The sequence below is a fragment of the Lithobates pipiens genome, unplaced genomic scaffold (genome assembly GCF_037356315.1).
Source record: "Lithobates pipiens isolate NorthernLeopardFrog02 unplaced genomic scaffold, aLitPip1_a1.2 Scaffold_13, whole genome shotgun sequence".
NCBI classification, from domain to species: Eukaryota; Metazoa; Chordata; class Amphibia; order Anura; family Ranidae; genus Lithobates; species Lithobates pipiens.
Genome location: NW_027507718.1, coordinates 351,781,867 through 351,802,399, shown reverse-complemented (window position 1 = coordinate 351,802,399; position 20,533 = coordinate 351,781,867). Strand labels below are relative to the sequence as shown.

Below are 20,533 nucleotides of genomic sequence, written 5' to 3'. Positions count from 1 at the left end.
TCGGACTACATTCAGGCTAGTAGCCAATAGCTTTGGTGTAGGAATTTGATCTGAGCATGCGTGGCACTTGGTCCGATCAAAATTCTCTACACATGATCGGAGTATGTCCGATCGAACCAGTTGGTCGGAAAATATTTCCAACAAGTTGGAAAATTGGGTCCGACGGAATCCGTCCGATGCATACCACACACAGTGGGGTTATCCGACAACACGGTCCGATAGGACACATTCTGACGGATTCTCCGACCCTGTGTACAATGGCTTAGAGTTACCATTTATGGGGCTCCCCCCAAGAGGTGCTCTTAGTTCTACACTCCTCCTGTGACCCAGATTCAGCCAACAGTGGGCTAAAGTCTGTCAGCTGATGCGACAGTCGGGCCAGGCTTTGCGGGGATTTCGACCATGCTGGAATCCACCAAGGTGCCTAAACTGCAGCTGGCTCAGACTCTGTGCCGCTGAGCATCACAGCCCAATTCACAGCCCAGTACTCTAGGAGGGGGAGAGCAGAGAGCCATGACTGACAGTCACTAGCTCTCTGCTCACTGAAGACCGAGAACTGAGTCATTAGAATTGGATCATTGCTGCAGTCGTGTGTTTGTTTGTTGTTTGTTTTTATTTATTTAGTTATTTTTTTTGTTTTGTTTTTGTGTGTTCAGGGGTGTTTTTTTTAATTTAATTCCTGCACTTTTAGTTCAAGATTTGCTTTAAGTGCTCATGCACACGGACGTTTTAAAAAACTGGCTGCAAAGCTAGCTCCGACGCCTGGAAAAATCGGTGTTAAAAACGCGATTTTTTACCGCGTTTTGCATTGGCATTTTTGTGCGTTTTTTAGCGTTAAGTAGCATTTTTAAAGAAACACATCTCTTGGCTATAGCACTCAGAAAACAAAGAAAATATGTTGCGCGTTTTCCCGCGATTCGCGTTTTTACAGCTCTAGCTCCGCGCCAGGGAACGCACTGGTCCTGGGTTTTTTTTTACAGCTTAAAAACGCCTATGCCATTTGCAGCTCAAAAACGCCTAGGTGGGCATGAAGCCATAGACTAACATGGACAGGCCTTTTTAAGCTGCAAAAAACGCTCAAAAAAAGCGGCTGTAAAAACGTCCGTGTGCATGAGGCCTAACACCTTTTGTGCTTTTATAGGATGTAAATGGAGTAAAACCTTACAGTTTATTATTGTTATGATTGTTTTTACAGGCTGCCTTTTCCTTGACCAAACTGCTTGAAGCAACATCAGCCTTATCCTCTCAGGTGGAAGAGCTTGCATCTAAATGCACAGAAAATGCCCGTTTCCTGAAGGCCTGGCGAATCCTCTTGAAAGAGGGTTATCAATCTTTGCAGCCTAACACTGCAGTTGTAGCGGAACTTCCAGTATCTGGGCCGTGACCTATTTTATCTCCTGACTGGGTACCAGGCATCTTAAATGCTAGCATGCATGGATGTTGGAGATACCTTTTGGGCATGCACTACACATTGTGCTTCATTGTTATTCCACAAACTGACCTTGCTTGAGTATACTAGTCCTAAAGGTGGCATTTTACATGTACTGACACCATTTTGGGACTTTTTTCGCGTACCTATCGGTGTGTGTTGTTTCCGAATCCATGCCTTTATCTGTGTAAAATATATTGCATCGTTTAGTAATAACTCCAGTCTTGGATAAAATATGTAAATGTGTGCCAGGGCTAGAAACTCCCTGGAGCTATGTAAACAAAATATGCCTTACAAATTGCAGCTGGAACATAATGTGTTTTTGGAGATATTTTCTATTATTACTGTTACTCCTTTATACTGGTGCTTAAGTTGTGCTTCAACTTCTCCAGTTTTTTTTTTTTTTTTTTTTTTTTTTTTTTTTGTCTTCAGCTGTGACAGAATATGCAGTTCTGTCTATGTAAATTATTTGCTAGATTGTTTTCTAATAAATATAATATTATGTAAAAAAAAAATTCAAAGATGGCACAGACAAAACTTGGACATTTTATAATCAAACTGTGACTGCAAAAATGTATAAACTTGGCCTGCCTTAAAAGTTCGCTTCAACGACCCCTCCCTCCCACAAGTCTGACTAGTTTCAGGCCTTGCTGGCTGATCTGAGTCCTATATGTAGGGCAGTGTACAGGGGGTCAGCAGGCTGAACACCAGTGTACGGAGGTTAGTGGTATGCAGGACAGTGTACAGAGGTCAGTAGTGGGGAGGGGCAGAGGGGGATTACGAGGGCAAACCACTGGGGGGGCGTGCAAGGTGGCATTGTACAGGGGTGTCATGAGAGCACACCCCTGGGGTCAGCACATTGTTCTGTGTTGGTCACAGCCGACCCTCTTCTCTCATCCATTCTTAATGATGTCATCCATAAGTGCCTGGATGAACTGAAGAGGGCCAGCTGGGATAAGCACAATCCACCCCTGGGAAGAAGGCAGTCACATTCGAACAAGGGCCCAAACCCTCTGAGCTGTCATAGGCAATCCCCGCCATTCAGCCGCACGTAAGCAAAGTGCGGGGCATGTCTTTGCCAGCTATGATTAGCTCTGGCACATCTACACTTTTCTGCGTGTGGATCCACCAGTAGATCGTGCTCAACGGGTTGCTGACCCTTGGTTTAGAAAGTTTGGAGAGCCCTGGTTTATAGTTTACAATTTCGCAGATTTTGGTTTTTCTCTACTCTGCCTAATTATTTTTTATCTTTTTTTTTTTTCAAAATAACATTTTGTTTTCCTTGCAAGCCTGTATGTTGTACCAACTGACATCACTGGGTCTCTGTGGTTCTCCATGCAACGCAGACAGACTATGGCGGGTGGGAGAGGCTAGAAAGGTGCTTTCTGATGACCTCAAACTCTGTCTCAGTACTTTTCATGAGAGCCATCAGCCCTGAGGCAAGAAATGGGCTACCCTGTTGGAAGGAGCAAACTTCAAAATACCTTGACATTCAAGCTGCACTAGGTTACGCCCACATGCTGGGCTTCCATGATTGAAAGAATGAAATCCAATGCATGAAGACCATTGGCTCAGGACAGTCTGGATCAGAAGGAAGGATGTAGATTCTAACACATGCTGGATGTCCTCCAACTAGAGTATGAGGCAGATTCTATCACTTGCTGCAGCTTCTATTCCACACTGGGAGAAGCTCGATGTGCAGTGAAATCAGAGTAAGACATTTCTGTACAGGAAAGGACACGTTAGAACTTTGAGCGATCTGCAGGAAAACTGGAGTTCAGTTGTGACAATGATTTTGTACAAATATCAAACTCTATTATCATTTTAATTACTGTGTTATGTCTGGTATGGTAGAAAATTGTGAGAGATTTGGTGATCCTAAACTGACCTTGCGCTGCAAAACTGACCATTTTGCAGATTTGCACTAAAGAACGTGTTCCATAGGAAACCATGTTAAATGGACTGTAGTGCAAATATGCAAAAAGCACTAAAACTGCATTGGTGTGAATCCAGCCTAAAGGTTTGCATGGTATGTTTGTTGTTTAAAAAAAAAAAACATGCTTGCCACCTCTATGCAAGGGTTTTGCACAGAAGGGCCCAGATCCTCCTCTTCTGGGGCCCCCCAGCAGCGCTCCTGGAACCTCCTTCTCGAGTGCCATTCCCTGTCGGTACTGGTGCGGTCGTGTGCCCGAATCCATTGACACAGACAGCAGGACTAGGCCCTGGCTCCCATGTCACTGGCTTTGATTGGCAGCAGCGGGAGCCAATGCGCCGGCTGATATCAATCCAGCCAATGAGGACCTGAGGCAGAATCTGGAGCTGCTCTGCTCGTCCCTGTCACTGAAACAATTGGATTCAGGTAAGTAAAAGGGGGGGGGGGGCTCTGGGGGCTGCTGCACTATAAAAGGTTTTTACCTTAATGCATTAAGGTGAAAAACCTCAAGGGTTTACAACCCCTTTAAGCCCTATACACTGTTGGGAGACATTTGCTGGTTCAAAAAAAAAAAAAAAGTGTGTATGTCGGTCTGTCCAATAGAAGAGGGCCGTACATGCTGGAAAGCCAGCATCCGACCGACTCCTAATCGGAACTCTCTCAGGCAATGCCAGAGAGCACTGATCAGTGGGGGAGGGGGGCGCGTGTCCCCCTGTCAGAACACTACAGCTCAGCGGGGGAGAACGCTGAATTAACCTTGCATGTTTGGTACGGTGTCTCCGACCATAGCTGACACTTTAGTTTTTGTTTTGTTTTTTTTCCTTCAAAAAAATAAACTAAAGTGTGTATCCAGCTTTAGGTAGGCCCATTGTTTTGCACAGCTCCGGTAACAATCGGGAAGCTGGTTCCAGATAATTTCAACATTGTTTTAGATGAGTATTTTGATTTGGCTCCATTAAGCAGGAGATTATTGGTGGGTATGGTTTATGAATTCCATTGGGCTTCAACAAGGCCTAGAGCATTGTGTTGCATTGTACAAACATTTTAGTTCCGAAGTAAACATTTACAGCATTCACAAATCTTTTACTGCTCTTAATGCTTTAAAGGATTAATGCTTTTGAAGTGCTCATCTCCAGTGGTTTAGCCATATGGGGTTATTTACGAATGGCTAAGCCACTTTGCACTACAAGTTCACTTGAAAGTGCGGTCGCTATAAATCTGAAGGGCAGATCTGCAATGAGTGGAAGCTCTGCTGATTTTATCCAATCACATGCAAGCTAAAATTCTGTTTTTATTTTCCTTGCATGTCCCCCTCGGATCTACACCGACTTTACTTCCAAGTGCAATTTCAAGTGTACTTGCAGTGCAAGGTGGATTTGCCTTTCGTAAGTGACCTTCATAGTCTCTAATTCCCTATACCTGCATCTGTGAAATATTAGCTATGTGGGTTGCCCAGTACGCTGAATTTTCCCCAGTGCTAACCATGCAGATAAATAACTCTACATTGAAAGGCCATGAACAGGCATGTCTTTAAAGGGATGGAGTACATAGTGTGAATGTGCAAGGTGCACAATTTTGAAGAGTTTGAGAGAGGCTTTTGTCACCTGCTAGGCCACAAAGTGAAGATTTCACAGGCATGAAGTTACAGATTTGTACTATGACAACTGCTGGGAGAAGCACTTAGAAGTACACTTACCTTTTAGTCTGAATTCACATCTTTACACAATTTTAACATGTTAAAACGTGTGTTTTTATGCTGTGGTAATGTGATGTACATGTGTATTATATTTCATTCTGAATAACCCCTCAGCACAAATAAAGTATAAAATAGGCAAAAATGCACAGATCTAAATGCGTTCTGAGTTGTTTAAAATCATGCAGGGGTCTTGAAAATGAAATGATTAAAATGAATGGTTTGTCTTTGTGCGTGCAAAGGTGTAAAATGAGTCCATAATCTTCTGTAGAGCTAAATGGTGTGAATCTCTGGGGTTCAGTCATGTCCCCCAAAATTAAATATCAATTAAGTAGTCAGTAGAACACACCTGTAATGTAAGGGACGTTTTTTTAGATATATTTTGCTTGGAAATGAGTAACAGCCTAAAATGCTGTGTCCTTTAGGCCGGGTTCACACCGCTGCGATGCGGGAACGCCGCGAATCCGCGGCGTTTTCCCGCATCGCACGACTCCCGCCGGCAGTTCACACTGCCCTATGCGAACGGCTGGGAGTGTCAATGATATGTTAATGACACCCCCAGATCCGATCGCATATCGCAGTGCGATCTGCCGACTCGCACAAGAATCGGATCGCATGGTGTGAACGCCCATGCGATCCGATTCTGTTGCGGATGAAAAAAAGGGTCCCGTGCGAGTTTGCTGCGGGACCGCTGCGAGTTCAGCCATACTATCTGTATGGCTGAACTCGCAGCGCTACGGAGATTGGATGTGATTTGCGGTGCGAATCACATCCGGATGTCCCCCCGCAGCAGTGTGAACCCAGCCTTACTGTTCTGTGCCTCATAAAATAATGCAGGACCTCATGTTCTCTCCAAAAATGAATCTGTTCTATGCGATCCCTTTCATTTGGATGCATACCCCTAGTTACCACATGTAAGCACCTGAGCTAGTAGTACTGTATATGCATCAAATGTAACTTTCAGTCCTTTTAACCTTTTTAACCAGCCTTTTGGACAGAGAGACATTTTTTTTTTTTTGAACTGCTTGGCAACACTTCACCTCAGGGATGGTGTGACAAAAGTCATGCTCCATTCAAACTTTCTCAGCATACTTCCCTACCCACTGAATATAAGCATTTATCCACAATGTGGTATTACAGCCTTGACCTTTTGGAGATATGTGTTTTGCATGCTGCTCTGAAAAATGGCATTTCATACGTAGTTTTTAGTGATAAACCAATGAGGAAGCCCCAAAAATGATTATCAAATGGGCTCCTTATGTATTTCTAAAAGCGAAATGTAATATGTTGCAGTTTACCATTTTATATGATGACGGCTTTTCCTTTTATGTGTTTGCATTATTATCATTTTTTTTTTTTCATATGACATTTGAGCTGGGCACTTATCTGCAGTGTTTTTTCTTATCTCTCTTTTAAAGCACTATGTCCAATGGCTTTCTCCTGCTCTGTTCTTCTGTTATCAGCATGATAACTCCTGACAAATCCTCAGACACATGAGTTGAAAGCAGGCTCCATTTTGTGTCGGGGAGGGAGCTATAAAAAGATTAGCAGGTAGCTTGCTGTGTCACAGAACTGCTCTGAGAGTCTTTGCCTATGAGTAGAGGGGCTGTGTGCCTTTTGCTTCAATCCACTGTCTTGGCTATATGCCCAGACTTCACACTCTATGTTAAACACGAAGAGAACATCTTGTAACACGATCTTTCTAAACCGTATATAAAGCTGAAGACAGCAGATATACATGTAAAACTTATGTAGGGAGATTTGTTTCATCCCTCTGTATCATCCTGAGGGTTTTCACTTTACTGGGTATATGTGAGGGTTTACATCCACTTTAACACACTTCTTCTTGTCTCTGGGTGGCTACACATATTGCTCAACTGTATCTAGAGGGGAAGCCATGGTTGTCACCCAGGTTAGAATTCAAACCCATTTGCCCATTTTTAATGGGGCCTGAAAGGAATGGTTGCTTACAAAAGAAAGATGAGGGGTTTGTGCTTTCTCTTTTAGCCTAGGTCCACACTGCCAGCGGGGTTGAATTGAGCAAGTTCAACTGAGCTCCCATGATTTCATAACCCGCATGTCAGTCAGACTTCGGGGAAGATTGCAGAGACATGTGTGGGTTCCTGCACAAATGTCAATTGAAATCACACCCAAAGTCACCAAAAGTAGTACAGAAACTACTTTTTTTAACCCGTGCTGCGCCGCAAAGATTTGGACGGGGCCATTGCCAGCAATAGCTGCCGATTTTGGCAAGTCAAATCGCATCAATGTGAACCTAGGCGTTAAGTGATTGATTGTAAAGGTGTGTGTGTTATGACTTTTTTTTTTTTTTTTTTTAATATTTGCTTGCTCTGTGCAAGAGTTTTGCACAAAGAAGCCCTGATCCTCTTCTTCTGTGGTGCCCTGGCGGCCTCCTGGCTCCTCCGTTTCATTGGGTGCCCCCCCAAGGAAAACCACTTTCCATGGGGCACTCGTTCGGGCGCGCTCCCAAGTCCTGCTGCTGCGTCCATTGACACAAACGGCAGGACTTAGCCCTGACCCTGTGTTGTTGGATTTCATTGACAGCAGTGGCAGACAATGGCTCCTGCTGCTTTCAATCTATCCAATGAGGCCGGAGACAGCGGCTGGAGTCGCTGGGCTTGTGCACATTGCTGGAACAGATGGGTTCAGGTAAGAAAAGGGGGCTGCAGCACAAAAGATTTTTCACCTTTTAATGCATTAAGGTAAAAAAACTGGGGACTTTACAACCCCTTTGAGCTGTTGAAGTGACAAGGACATTGCATTTCTGGCAAAATTAACAACTATTTACAGAAATGTTTTAAATCTGAAAAAAAAAAAACTTATCATAGCGATTGACTGGTAATCCATAATCTATTCCATTTTTGTTCTTACATTTACTAATCCCCCTATGTAGGCAGTCCTAGCTCCCCCTCAGTGTATACAATCATATCTACACTCTACTAAATAAATAATACCATATTATTAACCATTACAACATGCATTAGAAGAAAACTGGCTATTAACCACATTTTTGCTTAACCCATAAGTGTTCTCTGTTTTTTGGAGAAAAGCTATCAAACCTCTCACTGCAATACTTTGTAAAGTTGCCCCAAGAAATCCGGCTATCCGTTATTGGGAAAGTACTAAGATTCTGTTCCAACCTACCATTGAAATGAAGAATACCCAGTCTATCAAGTAGTTATTCAGACGCCAACCCCTTTAATGTTCTTGGAATGCATTTTAGCAATTCAGATGAATTTTAGAGAAACCTTCCTGGCAACCTCTGTTTGATCACCATTATCATATGGGTTTGGGAACCTCCGCCTTTGACTTTTAATATGCTCATTTGGAACATCTGTGATATTTCCATAGATAATACAGCTTGAACCATTGGTCACATTGGGGGTTATTTACTAAAGGAGAATCCACTTTGCACTACAAGTGTACTTGGAAGTGCAGTCACTGTAGATCTGAGGGGGACATGCAAGGAAAATAAAAAAAAAAACAGCATTTTAACTTGCACATGATTGGATGATACAATCAGCAGAGCTTCCCCTTATTTCAGATCTTCAGTTTTTAGACCTACAGCAACTGCACTTTCAAGTGCAGTTGTAGTGCAGAGTGGATTTGCCTTTAGTAAATCAACCCCACTGTCTCCATCTTTACCATAACTGATGTCTATGTGGAAACCTGTTCAGGTGTTGCTTATTTTGTTCAATAAAAGTATTTCCAGGTTTTCTCATTTTGATGAACTACATAATGCATATAGCTGTTTTCATATTTGCTTATATTTTTCCTTAAAAACATTTGGAACGTATTACTGAACATCAGTACTGCTTGCCCCGTGTTAGTATATCTATGTAAGCCTGCCAACGTAAAGGGGTTAATAAAGCACTACACAAACGTGATGTGCAAATTACAATAACCTTTATCAACTCTATAGTTTCATTAGTACAAAGATAAGTTTTGTGTTTGTTTCAGCATGTTGCACATTGCTGTTTGCTTTTATTAAGACAGAACTACAACTTTAAGAATAGGAGACAGCTTTCACTGCAATACCAACCATGTCCTGTCCTCTACCAGATGGACCTCCTCTGCCAGGCTGAATGATGGCCAACATCATTCAACCTAAGTTGTCACTGATGCACCCCCAAGGTCTGTTATGTTGGCCTGAGCTCACCGTACTGCAGCATGAAATATTACTTGTATATTATTATGTGAACACAATTTAGTGCAAAAGTAAAGGACCTCCCACTGCTTCCACCAGAGAAGGACCCATTGGGGGCTGTTTACTAAAAGGAAAATCTACTTTACACTGCAAGTGCACTTGGAAGTAAAATCACTGTAGATCCGAGGGGGACATGCAAGGAAAATAAAAAACAGCATTTACGCAAATAAAAATCTGAAAAGCGTGGCGTGCATTTGTATTCAGCCCCTTTAACTCTGACCCCCTAACTAAAATCTAGTGGAACCAATTGCCTTCAGAAGAAGCTCTGTTCTGTGAAGCCCTCAGAGGTTTGTTAGAGAACCTTAGTGAACAAACAGCGTCATGAAGGCCAAGGAACACACCAGATAGGTCAGGGATAAAGTTGTGGAGAAGTTTAAAGCAGGGTTAGGTTATAAAAAAAAAAATATCCCAAGCTTTGAACTTCTCACGGAGCACTGTTCAATCCATCATCTGAAAAGGGAAAGAATGACACATTTGCAAACCTACCAAGAGATGGCCGTCCACCTAAACTGACAGGCCTAGCAAGGAGAGCATTAATCAGCATTAAGAAGAGAAGAGTCCCATAGTAACTCTGGAGGAGCTGCAGAGATCCACCGCTCATGTGGGAGAATCTGTCCACAGGACAACTATTATGCCTCTTACACACCATCGGACTTTCTGACAACAGAAACCGTGGATTTTTTTTTTGTTCAAAGGGTGTTGGCTCCAACTTGTCTTGCATACACATGGTCACACAAATGTTTGCCAACAATTACAAATGTAGTGACGTAGAAGTACATGATGTCTCCATTACGAACGCTAGTTTTACAAGACCGAGCGCTTTCGGCTTGTACTTGATTCGGAACATGCGTGAACTTTTTTGTGCTACAGACTTGTGTACACGCGATTAGAAAGTACGACAACAAAAATTTGAGAACCTGCTAGCCAACATTTGTTGGCGGAAAGTCCAACAACAAATGTTCGATGGAGCATACACACGATCGGACTTCCGCCAACAAGCTCACATCCAACATTTGCTGTTGGAAAATCCGATCACGTGTACGCTGCATTAGTCATACACTCCACAAATCTGGCCTTTTATGGAAGAGTGGCAAGAAGAAAGTCATTGTTGAAAGAAAACCATAAGAAGTCCTGTTTGCAGTTTGTGAGAAGCCATATGGGGGACACAGCAAACATGTGGAAGAAGGTGATCTGGTCAGATGAGACCAAAATTAAACCTTTTGGCCTAAAAGCAAAAGGCTATGTGTGGTGGAAAACTAACACTGCACATTATCCTGAACACACTATCCCCACCGTGAAACATGATGGTGACATCATTTTGTGGGGATGCTTTTCTTCAGCAGAGATAGAAAAGCAGGTCAGAGTTGATGGGAAGATGGATGGAGCCAAATACAGGGAAATCTTGGAAGAAAACCTGTTAGAGTCTGCAAAAAGCTTGAGATTGGGGTGGAGGTTCACCATCCAGCAGGACAACAACCCTAAACATACAGCCAGAGCTGCAATTGAATGGTTTAGATCAAAGCATATTCATGTGTTAGAATTACCCAGTCAAAGTCCAGATAAATCCAATTGAGAATTTGTGGACTTGAAAATTGCTATTCACAGACACTCTCCATCCAATCTGACAGAGCTTGAGATATTTTGCAAAGAAGAATGGGCAAAAATTTCACTCTCTAGATGTGCAAAGCTGGTAGAGACATCCCCAAAAAGACTTGCAGCTGTAATTGCAATAAAAGGTGGTTCTACAAAGTATTGACTCAGGGGGCTTAATACAAATGCACGCCACACTTTTCACATATTTTGTTTGTAAAAAAAGTTTTTGAAAACCATTTATCATTTTCCTTCCACTTCACAATTATGTGCCACTTTGTGTTGGTCTATTACAGAAAATCCCAATAAAATAGATTTACCTTTTTGGTTTTAACATAACAAAATGGGGAAAATTTCAAGGGGTATAAATACTATTTCAAGGAACTGTATTTACAAAAGAAATAGCGTTTCCACAAAAAAAAAGTTATTACCTAGACGTAGCTCTACTATTTAGTGTTTTTTCTTGCCAGTGTGGTGAAAATCAAATTTTTATTAGCAAAAAGGATAAATATTTTATGGTGTGACAAAAACCACATACTCTAATTTGAAGGAGATTTTCTGGGCTCTGTATTACCTTTGCTCCCCAGTTCTCCCCAGGGGGGGTGTTGAGTGCCTCCTCTGTGGAAATAGAGTACCTCTTACCTTTTGTTGCAGCAGTGAACTTTGAGTTCAATCCAGAGAAAATAAACTCCTCGAGAACTATAATGGCTTTGGAACAAGTTTATTTTTTTAATAAGTTATTTTTTGTAAATATTTTTTTTTTTTAATATGACATTGACTTTGGTTTACAAATACACATAGAATTTAGAGACACTTATGGATTTCCTAAAGATGGAGGCTGCAGAGGCGGATCATGCACAAGGTAAAATAGGCAGGAGGCTTGGGTCTGGTTAATGTCTAGGGGTCTGAGCTTCAAGTTTCATTTTCTTGCAGTAAACTAAGAGGAATGCACAAGAGTTCTGGCTACTGGTTTAAACTGAGAATATAAATGCTCAAATTAAAAAAAATATATATTTACCACATAATAAAAAAGAGTATATTTTTTGCATTTCTTTTTTATCTTGGCCTCAAATACAATGTAAATGACAAAAATATAGGCAAACTCACTATGCAATTCCTTTATATTTCCACGAAACATCCAGAGGTGAGTGGTACAAACAGCATAGATGCATTTTCTGTTTTATCTGTGCTTTTAGCTAATGGAGCTGAAATCATTTTAAACTGACACCAAGTTTGGCACTGCCATGACAAAATCGAGAGATTTATGATGTAATATATATAATATACTGTATATTATAATAATATATTGTGACCTAAAATGCCATGGTCATTATGCCTTAGTGGCAATGACTTTTAATGCCTGGTCATACCTCTTTATCCAGCTTTTGCATTTTTTAAGATTTAAAACGAAAATAATCCCAAAGCAGACCAAGATATTTTCGATCTACTTCTCCTTATTGCTGCCTAAAAAGAGGCCTTTCAAATACTTAGCTACCACATAGTGTGGTCCCTCTGTATTAGAGTAATCGCTTCCTGACTGATATTTCTGCTTTAAATTGTGGCCAAGAGTGGATTTTGTACGAGGTATAGAAACTGGTTGGCTGCTGCAAGAGACAGGTAAGTATTTTTAGAGGTATCATACTTTTTTTATTTATTTTTTGCAGAGTCAAGCAGTAGACCTAAATTTGAGGTTTTACTGCCTTAAAGGGTGAAATTAGTGTCACAGAAACTCCTAGCATGTACTTCGAGTCAGTTGGCTGTATTTTAAAGAAATGGCCTGAAGGGGGAGCTCCTACACCTCCCTTTACGGCTATGCTCTCACATGGGGGTGTTGTGTGAGGTTATCCTAGACAGAATGATATGTGTAGATAGGATCAGCAGAGAATGCTGATGATGAGCTATGAGCCACAAAGACTCTTCTGATGATGCAGGTGATGAACTTTTCTTAGAAACAATTATATAAAGCTGCCACATTGATTAGAAGCAGGCACCGTCAGGTTTCTGCACATACTTTTCAAGTGATTTGGGACACCCAAAACCTTGGGCTCTGTAATATGCAAATACTGACTGGTGCTAGCCTATCCCTTCCCATGCCGGACTACTGGACACTGAGATCACTCATCGCATTTATGGACTATTAGTAGATTGGTTAGGCCAGCTCTGAATGCTACTTTCCAAAGTATATCGGGCTGCCTCAGGTTTTGGAGGTCCCAGTGCGCTTGAGAATACATTGAAAAATATGCACAGAAGCATGATTTATGCGGCAGCTTCAGGAATGTTTGTTTTTGTAAAAATTTTTACATTAAACATGCTATCATTTAGTATCCGCCTGACCATTTCTTGTTTAGGCTAATCCAATGCCAATTTACAAGCTATCACTCAAGCAGTTTGACCCGTGGTGGATGTTGACGGTTCAGGGACTTGAACAACTTCCTTTAGGCTAATCCAAGCTAGTTCTACCCATGGTGGGTGTTGACAGTTTAGAGACCTAAACCACTGCTACTAAATACATTTCTGGTCTGCATTTTATATAGTATTCAATGCTTACATTCACATGAAACCTGTGTTTACAATACCATTATCCATTTTCATTTGTTTTTAATAAACATAGTGTAGGGACCCTGTCCAAAGTAGTGCTGTCTCTAGTTAAAATATAGTTTGCTTTGCTGGTCAGTAACCTAGTCTATCAGCCTAATCTCTAATTTATAGTTCTGTTTTCCTCAGGTCTGCCCTAAGCTTGGCATTCTTTGCTTCTGTCAGCTTTTGAGAAATAATAAAAATGGAAAATGAAGTGCCATGCCACTGCTAAAAGGTTCAGATACAACTTTATTCCAAAAACGTTAATGCAAAAATCCAAAATGCATCCAACGTGTTTCTAGAGTTAAAAAAAGGCCCCTTTATCAGGGCATTATTGAGAACAATGTGAAAGGACTAGTATATTGGACATATAATGTTATTTCTTCTAGTGTAATTATAACCACAAGTCTGGTCAGCAGCTTATGTTGCAGGCTGGTGATTGTTGAGCAGCATCCCTGGCATAAAAGCAAGAATATACAATAGTGCAAGGTTATGAATATTTATGTCTCCATAGCCAACCATTAGGAGGATTATTGCCATTGGTGCATGCTGGGGAGGGCTTTCAATATTTGGAGAGACCTTGAAAAATTCTCTTTGCCTCCCAGGACTGACTGGCTGCTCTTTTACCTTCCAGGTTACCTGGGAAGAATGTGTACTGTGCTAAAGAGAAGCCCAAAGCATTGGGCATGAAACTTTCTACTGTTGTGCTGTATGTTGTATTCAGGAGAAGAGGTATAGGAATGTATTTTTTGTTCTGAAGCACCAGGGGTAAGCATTTTGCTGCTGATGTGCTCCCTGGGGCCTTGGACCTTACTGGAAGTTCAGGTGGCTCATCCAAGTGCTAATTGTGCTACACAGAGGTTATTCTAAAACCTTTTTCTATTTAGACTACAAGTAGAGGTGGGCATCTGCATTTTTTGTTGTTTTTGGGTATCCTGCGCCCCAAATCATTCTCCCAGAGTTTATTCAGTTCAAAAACATTGTGTAACTTGTTCACCGCCTGAGGAAACATGATATGCTACACACGCCCCAAAAAACATCAATTGCAAGACAATTTAACAAAAATCTTTAGTCCATAGGGAGTGTACAAATTTGAGAGCTGAAGTGGTTAAAGCGACTGTTGCCCAATTATTTTTACACCATTACAACCCAATATAAATAAAAGAGAGGTCTGGTATCAACAGTGACACACCTCAATCCCTAATAGTACAATAAAAACATAGGTCTTGCCCTTTTGGACTTTATTCGAGGTGTGCACAATTGGCCAATGAAATTGATAAATACAATAAAAACCATTTATTGAAGAAATGATCACACATGAAAGAGTAGCATAAACAAAGGCAAAGCTGATACAATTTTACACATGGTTAACCCCTTCAGCCCAGGAAGGATTTGCCCCCTTAATGCCATCACAAAATTAATGTCCCTTTTTCCCCACAAATAGAGCTTTCTTTTGGTGGTATTTGCTCATCTCTGCGGTTTTTACTTTTTGCGCTGTAAACAAAACGAGCAACCGTTTTGGAAAAAAAAAACTATATTTATTACTTTTTGCTTAATAAATATCCCCCCAAAAAAAAAACAAAAAAAACAAACTAATGTCTTCATCTGTTTAGGCCAATATGTATTCTACATATTTTTGGTACAAAAAAATAAGCTTATTTTGATTTGTGCAAAAGTTATAGCGTCTACAAAATGGGGAATAGATTTATGGCATTTTTTTTGTTATTTGTATTATTTTTTTTCTTTTTCTTTTTTTACGTGTAATGGTGGTGATCTGTGACATATCACAGATTTTTTTTTTTTCTATAGAGGGACTGCAAAATTGCGGTGGACAGATGACACGTTTTGACATTTTTTTTTTTTTTGGGACCACTGACATTTATACCATGATCAGTGTTTATAAAAATGCACCGATTACTGCATAAATGTCATAAATGGAGGGGTTAACTCTAGGGGGCGATCAAGGGGTTAAGTGTGTTCCCTATGTTTACACACACACACACACACACAAATCCCTGTTCTGGCTCTCGTGCCTGAGATCGCGGGTGGCTGGTGACGACCGTGCCCGTCTGCTATGGCTCTTAAAGGAGCCTCCGTACATATACGCCGATTCATGCGGGAGAGCCAACCTGCTGCCGTATGTGAGCCAGTCAAGTATACATAAAATCTAATACAAACAACGCGTTTCGCCAGATGTGACTCACTCTTCAGGGGTGGATGTTTGTAGGATATATCTGAAAATGAATGCCCAAAAAGGTAATGTAACACATGAATGAATAATGGACAAATGGTAAGTGGGGTCTTGCAGAGAAAGAAAAGACCCCATGCTCCCCAATCCGCAAGCCCTAGGTGCCTGTGGCCATGTTCACCGAGGATGGCAGCAATATATTCTTGGGACGGGTGCTGAGGGAGCAGAACCAACCAAAATATCCTGACACAGTAATAATGGGAAGGCGGACATGGCATGGGATGAAATGAGTGACCTTGGAGGTCCTGGGATTTCTCGTTTCACTCTTTAACTTCATTCATATCTTTCACCCTTCACATCCCTTTTCACAAATCTGCAGTTTTGCACACACCCCCTTTGGCCTTTCTATCCGTCCTACTATTGTAGCAGGTTGGTTTATACATACATTCATGCATTCCATTATATACTTGATGATCATTTTGCGAATTTAGCAATGTTTGATTATATACATATTATACTATAGTTGACACCTGAATGTATTATCCAGGGGTGGAGCCCGCTGGAGTCATTGTGGGGTTATAAATGGAGAGTACACATGGCTGGGATTTGATTTTTCATTTCACATGGGATAGCTCATTCTGCTGCTGCAGCCTAAGGATCCTACACAGGTACACAAATCTTTTATCCTTCACATCGTCTCCTCCTATTGCTGATATTATCTTATGAAAAAGCTAGTTGTCTCTGAATGTCCTCCATGATATTTTTAATTTGAATTAAAAAAATCCCCAGGAGCATTTTAGTACTCTATGGGGTTGATTAACTAAATTTGGAGAGTGCACAACCTGGTGCACCTCTGCACAGAAACCAATCAGCTTCCAGTTTTTTTTCATTAAAGCCTAATTGAAAAAATTTGAAATTCGTAGCTGATGGGCTACCATGCATAGGTGCACTATATTTAGCACTCTCCAGTTTTAGTAACTAAACCCCTATATCTACTTGCTAGATAGAGCGGTCTTAACTATTATCTATTTTTTCCATTTGTCCTGATGTTATTTGCATTTATAACATTCGTCATAGCTTATATATATTAATTTGCCTATGGCCATGCAAGGGCTTTTTTTATACGAAGACAGGCCTTATACCCCCTGGAAAATACAACATGGTATACTAAAGCCTCATACACACGATAGGACTTTGTACAAACTTTCCCTTGGATTTTTGTACAAAGGGCGTCGGCCCTGAACTTGTATTGCATACACACAGCAGGACTTTTTCAGCCAACTTTCACCAAATCATGTGGTTTTTCTGCTCTTTACCGCCACCTTTGGTCAACTTCTGTATTGTTGGCTGATCTTTTGCATTGGTTCTGAGCATGCCTGTTTGTACTTTGTACAAAAGTCCTATGGTTTTCTGTACACACAATCAGACTTTGCTCCATCGGACTTTTGTTGCCAGAAAGTTTGTCCGTTCGCACAGCCAACAAAAGTCAGATGAAAACCAAAAAAGTTTGTCCGATGGAGCGTACACACAGTCGGATGTTGCTCCAAAACAGCTAATTTGCATGTTTGTTGTCAAAAAGTCTGATCGTGTGTATGGGCCTTAACACTTTTCAAGATTCAAATGACATCCCGACTAAACTAATAACACGCTAAAGCCTCATACACACGGTCGGACTTTGTACAAACTTTTCCATGGACTTTTGTACAAAGGGCGTGGTCCACAAGTTTGTATTGCATACACACGGTCGGACTTTTTGACAACAAACACGAACGTAGTGACGTCACAACGTACTGACGCCACTTCAAAAGAGGACGTTCAATGACTCCAGCGCCACCTTTGGTCAACTTCTGCATTGTAGTCTGATCTTTTGCATTGGTTCTGAGCATGCGTGTTTGTACCTTGTACAAAAGTCCGATGCTTTTGCGTACACACGGTCGGACTTTGCTCCATCGGACTTTTGTTGCCAGAAAGTTTGTCCGTTCGCACAGCCAACAAAAGTCCGATGAAAACAGAAAAAGTTTGTCCGATGGAGCGTACACACAGTCGGATGTTGCTCCAAAACAGCTAATTTGCATGTTTGTTGTCAAAAAGTCCGACCGTGTGTACGGGCCTTTAGACTTTTTTTTCAACATCATTTTCAAGGGGACATGCAAGGTGACAAAACTATAAAATAGTCGAAGAGCAGATCGTTACCAGTAAAGCTCACAAGGTATTAGTTTCATTGACAGTAAAATCCCTGGGGCTCAACAATGGAAACCAGAGTTGCCTGAAGCCAATAAAATATAAAGGCTCTGTGTCTTATTTGCTGATATATTACAGAAAATTCTTAGATTTTCACATATAAACTATAAAATTTACCGAATTTAGACCATAGACAATATTTCAAATAACATGGCTTACGTTTAAATTTGGTGATCAAAATAAATAAAAGTAAACAACTAAGTAGCATTAAAAAGTAGCCATTATGTGACCTATTGCTGTCATGTTTTATATAAATAACTGAAGAAAGAATACATAATTTAGGATAGATTTTCTGGATAATTTCTCCCAGGATTCCAATACTCATAAATTAAAAAAAAGAATGTATAGCTTATATACTGGGTTCTGAGGAATCTTGCATGAGCTAGATTCAGTCCATTTCCCAGTTGACAATGCTTGACTTTTGCACTTAGCTCAAGAGGGGAGTTTTTGTGTTACTTGTGACTGTCGGCCATCTGAATCATATTTTGGCTCTATTTATTTTTCAACTCCACTCGTGAGATATTTTCACAAAAATTCACAGTTCTACTTCTACCCAATGGCATTCATTTTTACAAACCCAAATGATCATATCACACCTACCCTATGGTTTCTCTCTACATGGAGTTTGCATGTTCTCCCTGTGTTTGCTTGGGTTTCTTCTGGGTACTTTGGTTTCCTCCCACACTCCACAGGCATGCTGGTAGGTAATTACATAGTTATATAGCTAGTCTGGTTGAAAATAGAAACAAGTGTAGTTCAACCAATAACTGGCCGCAGTACATGTAACTATGCATGTGAGGTAGGCAGCTTTAGATTGTAAGCTCCTAGAGGGCAGGGACTGATATGAATGTTCAATATATAAAGTATGGAAAGTGCTGCATAAATTGATGGTGCTATGTAAAAAATTGTAATAATATACAAAGTAATCAAATATTTTGGACATCCAAAAGGGTGAAAAAAAAAACAATAAAAAAAAACAATAATATCGCGTATACAATTGCTACACAAGCTATATTCTATTTGAATGTTATTAAATATGACCTTTCCTTTTTAAACTGCAGGGCTGTAATTTTTCATATAAAATTTGGCAACCTGGTAGTCTTCTGTACACAGTTGGTGTACGGAACACCCCAGAAATGTAATTTCCTGTTTGTGTGATTGGCTCTCTGATTTTTTTTTTTTTTTTTGCAGAAGTCTGCACAAACATACAAGTCAGATTTTAGGCATAACCTGCAACAAAAGTTTTTGGTGAGATACTCCCAAAAGATTCATCACTGCTAAAGGGATGCAGCGTTTTCCTCATTAGAACACTGCAAGTGCACCAGCTGATTAATAATTAAAGTCACTCCCATTTAGCTTCACTCTACAGGCAACAAATCGCTTTTTCTTCATTGCAGAAACAGCTAGGGCTTTGCAAAAAAAAAAAAAAGTCTGTGAAATCCCTACAAAATTTGCGCAGATCATTACAACAGCTTAGTTATCAGCAGTCTGGTGCTGCTATAGCAGTCTTAAATAAATATGGCTTGCAATCCTGATGGCAGTTTGTTTATCTGGGTAAAGGGAATGTTCCTGCACTGATAGGTCACAATCATCCATCTTACTGCAAACACCCTTGAAAAACACATTTACCTGGATTGACTACAATGGTAAAGTTGTTGCTTCAAAATGTATATTAATAAAATGGTCCCTACCAAACGTCACTTTATTTCAAGTCTATGTAACTGGCAAACATATGTACCACTCTATTATTTCTTAGTTTTTGCAAGATTTAATTTGATAAATGTGCATGACCTAGATAATCTGCTCATGGAATTCAGAGACATGATACAGAGAATCGTCATGCTGTCATGGAACATGTAAGCCCTTGTATGCAGGTATTATGGTAATAAAAAGTGATTTACGTTATATCAGAAGGCTTGATGCTATGCACTCATTCCTGTGATTCAACTTGACAGGGCTTTAACCATGGAGCAATAGCAACCGTTTTTATACATAAAATGTCTTGACATTTCTCTTGGCAATATATTTTCTCTCAGTATAGTTCTGACAGCTGCCTGCCCCATCCAATGAATAGGGATCTCTATCAGATTGTTGGTCTGATCCGCTACCACCCCTGACCTGAACAATTGGTCCGCTTTGCCTTTTGAATGTACAAATAATCAAGTTTTTGCTGCTATGCGTAACTCAGTCTTGAAGCATGTGTAGTGACTGACACCTCAGAGTCCGTGTATAATCCTGGTCTTGTTACCTCCGGGGAAAGGTCTTGCAGTGGCAACATTTCCACCCAGAAAAATGACGCAGTGTAAGCCTTTTGTCTGCTTTTGCTGCCAACAGAATGTTGTTGTTTGTAGTTGTTCCAGATCTGACAGATCATTTCTTTAAATGGCCTGGTTGTTATAGTATACAGAATAGGGTTGAGAGCGCTGTTAATTGGCAGTATGAAGATCACCACCCAAGAACTAATGGAACCTGAAACACACAACATATGAAATATTAGAGCAAAAAATCAGTCTGTAACCCAAAACTTTTTTAAACATCGGTTCTTGAATTAGAGCACAGACGAGGTTTTAAAGAGCTGGATTCCCAGCACTGCCCCTGGCAGTTTCTAAGATGTACCAACATAAGCCAGCACTAAAAGTGAATAAAATGGCAAA

The 20,533-nt window shown here is 40.6% G+C and overlaps 1 protein-coding gene across 1 annotated transcript in view; it reads right to left on the bottom strand.

The window, feature by feature from the left end:
* Positions 1-14,731: 14,731 nt before the first annotated feature.
* Positions 14,732-20,533, bottom strand: part of RXFP1 (relaxin family peptide receptor 1) — a 523,212-nt gene continuing 517,410 nt past the window's right edge. The window contains exon 18 of the mRNA XM_077477119.1: positions 14,732-20,348. Within this exon, the coding sequence (XP_077333245.1) occupies positions 20,053-20,348 (296 nt within the window). The 3' untranslated portion in view covers positions 14,732-20,052. The remainder of the gene's footprint in view (positions 20,349-20,533) is intronic.